Source organism: Eubalaena glacialis, chromosome 16 (genome assembly GCF_028564815.1).
Source record: "Eubalaena glacialis isolate mEubGla1 chromosome 16, mEubGla1.1.hap2.+ XY, whole genome shotgun sequence".
In the NCBI taxonomy this organism is placed as follows: domain Eukaryota; kingdom Metazoa; phylum Chordata; class Mammalia; order Artiodactyla; family Balaenidae; genus Eubalaena; species Eubalaena glacialis.
Window position 1 is genome coordinate 27637991 of NC_083731.1, and position 10761 is coordinate 27648751.

The 10761-nt window shown below is 40.5% G+C and overlaps 1 protein-coding gene across 2 annotated transcripts in view; it reads right to left on the reverse strand.

The window, feature by feature from the left end:
- The window catches only part of NDFIP2 (Nedd4 family interacting protein 2), a 63576-nt gene extending 55163 nt beyond the window's left edge, over positions 1–8413 (reverse strand). The window contains exon 1 of one of the 2 annotated variants that reach the window (XM_061170705.1): positions 8055–8411. In XM_061170705.1, the coding sequence (XP_061026688.1) occupies positions 8055–8375 (321 nt within the window). In that variant the 5' untranslated portion in view covers positions 8376–8411. Of the gene's footprint in view, positions 1–8054 lie in introns of both variants that reach the window. The other variant, XM_061170706.1, reaches the window with a different exon arrangement.
- Positions 8414–10761: the final 2348 nt, after the last annotated feature.

Sequence of the window (10761 nt, forward strand, 5' to 3'; positions counted from 1 at the left end):
GAGCCAAACCAAGGAATCTTGAAACATAATAAAATGCTTGTGCTTTGAGTAGTTTGTTACAAAGCAATATAAAACTAAAACACCAAGATTTGAATACCAGATCCATCACACCTAGATCCACACACATGCCTGTATATATTTAACCTCTTTATGTCTCATTTTTTTCATCTGCAAAATGAAGATCATAACATTATCTATTTCACAGAATTGTTCTAAGGAATAAATATGCTCATGTGTGTAAAGCACATAGCAGAGTTCTCAGCATATTCCTGACATAATGCAAGAAGATATTATTATTCTATTATTGCTATTTTATTATTGATAAAATGTATTATTTATACCATCATCCTGCTTTACCTTCTTTAAACCATCTATTACTATCTGAAATTATGCTCACTTATTTATCTGCCTCCCCTCCACCAAAGTATGAGCCATGAGACGAGAACTTAACTGTCTTGTTCACCAGCACCTAAAACAGAATTTGACTGACAGAGATACTTTATAAATTAATATTGAATAAATGAGTTATAGGACCTCAGTTTCACAGTTAATCAATAATGATATCTAAAAACTGCTCCCATACCTTATCTTAAGTATAAATCCGACAAGAGGCACTCAAAACACAAGATACACACATAAACTATCTATAATATGTTATTTTCAGGATATAATTCCAATGCATTTACTTGTTACTGCGCAAATACTACACCATTATTGGATCATGTACTGCTCAAATATGCCTAAGTGATGGCTAGCATCTGACTCAGCACCGTTCAGGTGTTCTAAAGTAGCTTACTCGTTTGTATATTTTTTTTTAAATGAACTGTACTCAATCAAACTAATGACACACTCTCAGTTACTATTGCTACATGCACAGAAACAGCCAGAGAAACTTCCACGTGGGGTCCATTCAAAACCAAATTACCCTGGCAACACAAATTAACATAATACTAATCTTCAAGCTATGGAAACTTGGTTTTAAACACATCTGAGAGTGAATTTCCTCAGTTACAGTATTTTAAAAGTTTAAAATCTATATTAAAGATGAAATAAAAATCAGACATTCACAGAACCCTGAAGCACTTCTGAGGAAAAGCAGCAGTCTAGAAGGTACACAAAGATACACAAAAACACAATTCAGTATAACAAGTTCTCTAATACTGTGATTCTCAACTTTTCCTCTGCCGTGATGTAGAGATGACAGATGCAAGAAACTCATCCTGCCTCCCTCTTCCAATTATAATTTCGTAGGAGTTTTTACATCTAGGAACAGGATTTCATAAGGCAAACAAACCAAAGGGGTGTGGTACAGAACTTTAGGTGAGAAATAAACACATGTAAAGTCAGGGAAGTAAGTAAGAGAGAAGACATTATGGGTGAAGGTAATAATAAGTATGTCCTGCTGAACTCCAGCAGTTAGTGCATAAAAATTAAGGCGGGCAGGGGGGCGGGGAGGAGGGGGGCGGGATTGCTAAGATGTGGCATTGTATTGGTATGGAAAGGTCCATTCAAGGAACTTGTATGTTAAGAACAGAAATTTATACTTCAAAATCCAATAAGCCTGGGCTTCCCTGGTGGCGCAGTGGTTAAGAATCTGCCTGCCAATGCAGGGGACACGGGTTCAAGCCCTGGTCCGGGAAGATCCCACATGCCACGGAGCAACTAAGCCCGTGAGCCACAACTACTGAGCCCATGTGCCACAACTACTGAAGCCCGTGCACCTAGAGCCCGTGCTCTGCAACAAAAGAAGCCACCGCAATGAGAGGCCCGCGCACCACAACGAAGAGTAGCCTCCGCTCGCCGCAAGTAGAGAAAGCCCGCGCGCAGCAACAAAGACCCAACACAGCCAAAAATAAATAAATTTATTAAAAAAAAAAAAAAATCCAATAAGCCCACCAGAATGGCTAAAATTAAAAAGTCTGAAACACCAAACTTTTGGCAAGGTGGTGAGGCAGCCAAAGCTTCCATACATTGTTGGTCTAAGTGTAAAATGGTACACTTGGAAATGGTACACAGACTTGGAAAAAAGTCTGGTGGTTTCTCATAAAATTAAGCATACGCCTACCCTATTACCCAGTAATTCCACCAAAGAGAAATGAAAACGTACGCCCACAAAAAGATGTGCACAAGAATATTCCTAACCACTTTGCCCGTAATAGCCAAAAACCGGAAACAACCCAAATGTCTATCAACAGAGCAATGGATAAACAAACTGTCCTATATTCGTACAATTTATACAATGAAATACTATTCAACAATAAAAAGGGATGCACTACTGATACACACAATAACAGGATCAATCTCCTAAACTTCTTGCAGAGTGAAAGAAGCTTTGCAGACTACATGCTGTATGATTCTAGAATAGGCAAAGCTCATTCGAAGTGAAAAACAAAAACAAAACAGTATAACGATCACCTGGTGGGTAGGAATGAACAGGGAAGGGTCATGAGTGAACTTTCTAGGGTGACAGTAACGTTCTATCCCAGTGGTCAGGAAACTTTCTCTGTAAAGGGCAGAATAGCAAATATTTCAGGCTTTCTGGGCTCTGCCTCAAATACCCAATTCTGCCACTGTAAATGAATGGCATGGCTGTGCTACCATAAGACTTTATTTACAAAACAAGAGTTAGAATGTAGTTTGTTGATCCCTGCTCTATATTTCAAAAGTGGTTTGGGTTACACAGATGTATGTACTTGTCAAAACTCATCTAATTGGCCATGGAAGATTTGTGCATTTCACTATATGTCAGTTTTATCCTAAAGGAAAAAAACCATAAAGAAATACTGAACTCTAGGCTAATGATAAGCATGTGGTTTGCAGTGAGGTACACTGATATCTGCAACTTATTCTGAAAGCTCAAAAAATAAGATGGATTGACAGATATACGATAACACAAATGCAACAAAATGTTGGGAATTGTAGACCCTACAACTGGTATATGGTATATGGAAGTTAACTGTGCAATTCTTTCAACTTTTGTATATATTTGAAAGTTTTTTGTTTTGTTTTGTTTTTGGCTACGTTGTGCGGCTTGTGGGATCTTAATTCCCAGACCAGGGATCGAACCCGTGCTCCCTGCGGTGGAAGTGCAGAGTCCTAACCACTGGACCACCAGTGAATTCCCCGAAAGTTTTAATGTTAAAGGGGGGGGGGGGATATTCAGTAAGAGGCCACTGAAGATTTTTAAGCAAAGAAATGAAAATCAAATTTATATTCTACAAATACAATTTATGCAGCGCAAACAATATGCAGAAGGATGGTCAGATGAAGGAAGAAAGCACTAAGCAAGCTATTACAATAGTCCACGCCATAGAAAGTATCAACATTTGAGGATTAAGTACAAAGTGAGTTCATGCAGAGAAGGAAAGTCAGGGGAGTAAAGAGTAGAAGGCTCCTTCATTTCAGGAATGAGGAAGGAGTTTCAAGGAGAAAGTTCACAATGTCAACATAAAGGAACTTAAGCAAGAAGAGAACTGAAAAGTACCTATTAGATTAAGCAATGACCCTGATTATGTAAAAGAGGTGTGGTAAGAATGTAAACCAGATAAAGGATATTGATAAGTTCAAAGGAAACAAACAAGTGATGATCAAAGGAATCTAGCTGGGCCAAGAGAGGAAGGCAAAACTAGAGAGCAACGTAAAGTAAAAGACTGAAATACTTCTTTAAAATGGAAAACAAAAGTCAACGACTGCACCTAAAAATCACCATATATTATCTCATCCAGAAAATGTACTCTTGGGTAAGGCAGCCTGCTATGGGCCTGAGTGTCCCTGCACATTCTTGCTGAGTGTGAAAGAAGGTCAAGGTTACCACAGCACTTAACTGCCTCTCAGGGAGAGGTGAACTAGCTTGTTTGTTCTTTGCTACAATGTTTGCAGCTTGCTAAAAAAAAAAAAAAAAAAAAAAAGGGCTAGACCCTTGGTCCTGAGTTCCTTAGCTGTGATCCACTCTGTGCTTCCATCTAGACCTGTCACCCTCATGGGACCTGGTTACAAGGAAAACCAGCACAAATATGCTGACGTTCATGAGTCTGCAGGGCTGTGAGTAATAATGTCATTTGTTTCTGACCTGGGAGTCTCCTGTTTTTCTGCCAGCAACCATGAAACATCAACAGACTATCAGCTTGTAAACACGGTAAAATCAGATCTTAAGCCTTTTCACTGCTCTTGACATGGGACAACAAAGAACTAGTTGATATTCACGTTGCTAAATAAAACAAGAGACAAAAACACAGTCACCAGCAAAAACTGAAATATATACACTATTTTATAGTTTATTTACCTTACATTATTCATAATATTTATCATGTACCAGTCTCTACACTATATTTTTTACTTATACTACATTATATAATTCTCATAATAATCCTAATGAGGTAGGTACTAATATGAGGAAACTGAGGCTTCAAGATGCTAGGTAACTAAGCCAAGGGCTCACAAATTGTCATCAGCACAACCTAAATATAAGCCCAGATAACTTTAAAAGATGTGAGGGTTTTTGTTAACTATTAATAGTCAACCTCCTTCCCAGTTGATTTATCAAGGACAACTCTAATTCATATACAAGAGCAAAGTATCTATATCATCACAGTATGGATAGTTCATTATTTTTATAGAAAACTAACATTTTGGAAATGTTAATATAATCAAAGTTTTCTCTAAAAATCTGTGGTCAAGGTTTAGGAAGAGCTAGGTTAAACAAATCCAAATCACTGTCTTTACGGCAGAAGCTCTCATGGTTTAAATATGCAAATGTACGTCATTATATGCTAATATATATTATAAATCTTCTAAGATCATCTATTATCATCATTCTGAATGATACAGTTTGGGAAACTACTGCTACAATCCACAGTGCCAATTTAACTTATACACAGAATACCTCTGAAAGCTTAGTAGTCAGCTTGGTGGTTCACACACACAAATCCTTTAAAATGGAAAACATCAAAGTTAGAATGTGGCATAACAGCTCCAAGCCAAGTCACCTACTTCATAGTTTGGCAACACTGCCCATTTCCTACCAGACAAAATTGAATTTCCCATAACACAATGGAACTACCTGGCTTTTTCTTAAATTAGAAGGGTAACAAGTCAAGGCTTTTTGTATTTGTAGCTCTGTACATTGTTATCACTTGACAAAATTTGGACACTTTTAACAATGGAGGAGCGATCACAGAAAAAGTAGTTTCCACATAAAGCTTGTGAATTGGTTAATGGTAGTAAGTCATTCTGATGGTCCTAGGCATCACCGTTAACTTACCAATACGGAAAGCTAAAATTTAACTCTATGAATAAGTGGAAAATTAATATCGTATACCATTTCACCGCCAAGCATGTTTTCCTATCTCCTACTTAGTCAGCTCTAAACATTCAACAACTGAACCTGTTTATTGCTCCATTGTTATTAACCATTCCAGAGTTTTTAAAAAAAACCAAAACTGAGCTAAAGTCAGCCACACAGCAGTTGTGTTCATTATACAAGCCAGAGCTGTAAGCTGTAGATTGGTCCCTAGCTTACTGCAAACCAACTCAGATGCCTTTTATTTCCTTTTGCCCTCTGCTCTGAAGGAAGGCCTCCACCCATTCAAAGTCTATGTAGGACACATCTCCAGTAGTTTGGGGTGGGGGGGGTGGGGGTTGGCGCATATACCTAGGTAAAGTTACTGATCAGGCCATTCTCAACAAAACCAAGAGTTATTCTAGACAGATGAAATTACCATGTAATTACACAGGAATTGGAATCAAAATCTGCATGTAAACTGTACTAAGATTTTCAAACACTTCACCTTACAAGGAAAACAAATTGATGTCCTACCTACTTTAAGCAAGAAGTATCTTTAGAAGGACAGATTTTTGCCCGCTGCTCTGAAGGAATGCCTCCACCCATCCAAAGTCTCTGTGGGACACATCTCCAGTTTGGGGGGGGGGGGGGCAGGGAAGGCAATAAAATATGATACTGTCCGGACTTCCCTGGTGGCGCAGTGGTTAAGAATCCGCCTGCTAATGCAGGGGACACGGGTTCGAGCCCTGGTCCGGGAAGATCCCACATGCTGCGGAGCAACTAAGCCCGTGCGCCACAGCTGCTGAGCCCGCGCTTTAGAGCCGGTGAGCCACAACTACTGAAGCCCACGCACCTAGAGCCCGTGCTCTGCAACAAGAGAAGCCACTGCGATGAGAAGCCCGCGCACCGCAACAAAGAGCCCCGCTCGCCGCAACTAGAGAAAGCCTGCATGCAGGAACGAAGACCCAACACAGCCAAAAATAAATAAATAAATTTATAAAAAAAAGAAAAAAAAATGATACTGTCCACTTATTTTGAAAGGAGTTGTAGAGAAAAAGAAAATATCTTAACGCTGACAGCAATTTCCAACATTTTGGTGTTAGGAATTCTTAAAAATAATAATCATAACTACTGAAAGCAAATGTGACACTATAATAAATTACTTTAAGGCACAAATACATCAATTAAAAATGTTTTGAGCAGTGATTTGTATATGTGAACATGGTGGATTCTGATAAGCAAAACCCCCAAAGAGAAAGAATTCGAATCAGTTAACACCATTAAGGGAAACAAATAGCAACAGGAAAGAAAACAGATTAGAGAAAAGAAATCCCACTGGTAAATGCAATAGGTATTCAATATTTACCTATTGCATTTTATTTTTACTAACATCTGCAAAAATAGGAATGCCTTAAAAAACAAACAAACCACCAAATGTGTATACACTAACAACTTGACAAATGCCTTCCCAAACTGGCAGCAACATTTTCCAAACCATTCCAAAAATACTGATAAATTTTCACAGAATTCAGAATATACATCATTTGGAGATTTTACCGGATGTAAACCAGATGAAGTGGAAGCCTCCTGAGCTTTTATCTTAAAAAAAAAATGCAAAATTACATACACTGGGATTTCATCTTTCAGTAGCCTTTGCATTTGTCAAAATACACTTAACAGAAATTCTTTACTTCACAACTAAGTCTCTCCTGTGCAAATAGATCTGAAACATGAAATCTGCACTAACAGATCTATATTTGTAAATTTCACAAACAGTACTATTAATTGCATCATCGGTGCTCCATATTAACGTTTTCCTCCTCTCCCTCAGTAAATAGGTTTAACTAAATTTCCACCTCAAAGTTTACAGAATAACATGCTACCTAGCTGCAACGAAACAGTCAACTACTGCTGAGTCCATTTTTTAAATAAGGTTTACGTAGGAATCTCCAATGACACCACCGGAATTAAAATCAGAGAAAAAAAATATTTGAAAATTTGACACGGAAAACATAGAGGGGCACTTTTCACTCATTTCAACATACAAAGGTTTATACGGTTAAGCTGGAAAACCTTGTATTTAAAGAAAATTTTTCAAACAAGATTAGCATTTTTTAGTAAAACTTCCTGTTTCCCCTCCTACCAAAAAAAAAAACAAAAGTAACAGAAAACAGAATGCAATCACTTTTAATTCTAACAAAACAGAAAAGGACAAAATGACAAGGTTAACTAGAATTGAGAAACAAGTTCATCCCCACGACTATTCTCTACAGCTGCACGATTTTTAAGCCCACATTTTTTTTTTTACCAAATCCACTTCCCACCTTACGTAGGGCTTACACCTGCCTCCTCCCCACCCACTCCATCTGTGACGGCGACCACCTTCCCAGCAGGTATGTGAACTCATTTCCAGTATACAATCCACAGGAATATCTCTGAAGTGACTGGGTCAGGGCAGAACGAAATGATCGAGAAAGTGAGACATAAAACAGATACAAGTTTTAAAGGGAGGGGTAGGGGTGTCTAACAGCGGAGGGATGGGGACCTCGAAGGAGACTGGGGTCTGGAAAGAAAGGTCTCAAAGGAGCCACAGGCAGGCTCCATCCGAGAGGTGTGAAGGAAGCAAGGTCCTGCCAGAAGAGGCAAAAAATAAATTAGCCAGCACGTCCACTCCGCGAAAAACCCGAGGAAAGGGACTCTGTGGGCCACGGCGGGGGGGCAATCCCGGGGTCCTCGGCGGCGCAGGAGGCCCGGGCTGGGGCCAGAAACTCACCACCTGGTAGCGGCCAGTCCCCGGCTGGTGATGATCCATCCCGCCCGGCTCGGGATCCGGCTTCCGAGCGGGCGAGTGCTCTCGGCGCTCAGCCCCCTCAGTCACCCGGATCGACGACGTCGTCTCCGCAGCGACCCTTCCGCCTCTGTTTCTGCCGCCGCGGTCGCCCAGCCGAACCACCTCACTTCCCGTCACGGCCACAGAAGCCGCCGAAACCTCCGCGTCGGCCGCAGCTCTGGGCCGAAGCTCCGGGGCGCCGCGCGCGCTACTGAGCATGCTCGGGATGGTCGCGCATGCTCGCTGGGTCTTCCGCCGTCCCATCCGCGTCGCGAGTTGGGGGGGGGGGGCGGGGGCGGTTTAGCTGGGTGGGAAGAGGTGGAAAAGTCAGGCAAGTTCCAGGGAGCAATCTAGGTTGTCAGCCTGTCCGGAGTGGGCGGTGGCAAAAGGATCAGGGGAAAAAATATCACCGTCCTTGACTGGTCTTTCCGTTTGGACGGGTTTCGCGCAGGCACAGTCACAGCGCACAGACACAGATGTCGAGGAGAGCGGGGACGCATTCCTAGAACACCTGAGGACAGGTCACCCTGTTTCCCAACACTTCCTCGTATTACTCACCCAGCCTAGGACAAGGCAGAGAGATCCGTCTCTAGGACCTTCCTAAAACTCTTATTCAGAATCATTAGTGAGCTAAGGGATGTCTTGTTAGCTTGTTTTGTTTGTCCCCTTCTTGGTAGTAAGAGATTTAAGAATCCAACAGGGACTCTTCAGCCATACTCATGTATCTCGCCAAGGAAAGAGGCCTCTAGCCTCTAGAGCACTAGGTTGCTGGAAGGATGCAAGAAAATAATGAAACAATATAGGACTCTTTTGTGGTCATATTCATATCAATAATTCCAAAGGGTTTAACAGTAAGGAATCACTCCGTGTGCAACATTGTCAGTCGATATCAGTATCCGGTTAACCACACGTGACCTACTATGTGTGAGTATCTCCCACGGGGTGCAAAGCATGTTTCTCTAGCAAGTAGAAGAGTATGATGGGGCAGAGTACTCTTTAACCCAAAGACCTGCTTTCTATACCCTGAAAACTATGATCCCACGTGACCTGGCTCAGCTCTCTTTTTTACTTAACTTCCCTCCTGAATCGCCAAAGGAGATTCCTGGAATGAAGAAGGCTACTGGATGGGCCTGATCACCTAGTTAAAATAGCAAAAATACAATAAAGAGAGAAACTCATTGAGAGATCAGCTGAAAAAATGTAAGCCTTCCTCTGATTGCTTTATTCAAAGAGCTTGACACATTTGGTGGTTAGAGAGTATTAATTAATAGGCTAACAATAAGAGGCAATGATATTGTCATACTTAAATGTCTTTAAACTTTCTTTAGGTCTAACTTAATGTGTTTTAGACTCTAAGATAATAAACATGACATTTCATTGTGTTACTGTACAAGAGCTCACTCTCACAGTTTCACCCCAAATGGTATCACCTTTCAATGATCAAAACAACCACCAGTTCAGCAAAATGAAATTAGATTCCTACACCATTTATGGTCTATATGGTTCATTTAGAACTTAATTTTATATGCAGTTGCACTTTCATTAATCATTTATATGTCCACTTGTTTTTCAAATAGACTGCTGCTCAGGACAGAGGCCATTTTTTACACCTAGCACACCCAGAACAGTAATGGGAACATAACGGTGAAAACCAACTTCCTGACAAAAAGCAAACATCCTAAATCTTGTTAGAGTAACAGATTCTTCCAATTTTACTCTCCTCCCAAGTTTTGTGAATGTTTTGCTAATCTAGAGAGGTGACAAAATTCAACAGGAAAGGGGTTCTTCAGAGAAGAGGAGGAAGAGAAAGAGGGGAAAGAGAAGTAGAATAACAGCTGATACGTACTGAGCCCTTCCCAAGCCAGGAACTGCATGTGTTATATCATTTCATCCTCACAACAGTGCCATGACGTAGGCACGATTGTAATCCCGGTTTAACAAATCAGGAAACTAAGGCACCAAGAGCCACTTGTCCAAAGCCAAATCACTCGTAAGTGGTGACAGACTCCAGAGCCCCCACTATATTAGGCACCATGGTATAATACACCCTTAAAATGAACAAAGAAACAAACAAAACAAGTCTTGTCTCTTTCTGTCCACCACTACTGTGAAACTTCTGCAGAAGACCAAAAAAAAAAAAAAAAAAAAGTGATGCATCACAAAGAGCCAATCTGACTTCCTTAAATGCCACCTCCTTGATCTGTATGAAATAAGAGATTCTCATTGTTCTCTAAAGAGCCATTCTGAGCTCCTTTTGCCCATTTCGCCACGAAGCCAGTGTGACCTGTAATGGGCCATCACAAGCAGAGGCCCTGACTTGTCCCACTAGGAGCAACTTTTTTGGGAAGATATGGGGGTAATTATATTCTTACCATTTTAGAGGCCTTAAGCAACATTTGAGATGTTGATATTTAATCTTTTGGTGGTGACAATTTGATATTTAATCTTTTGGTGGTGACAAGTCTAGTTACCTAAGGAATTGGTGGTGGTCTACCACTATAAACTCAAGTGGGATTTTAGAATTAGAGTACACTTCACTAACACCTCTTGTTCTGGCCTAATCAATATTCATCTCCAAATACACAGCCACCAAAAATTTAACTAGTGCCACACTGCAGTGTGACAGACATGGAGATAAGATGGCTGGATT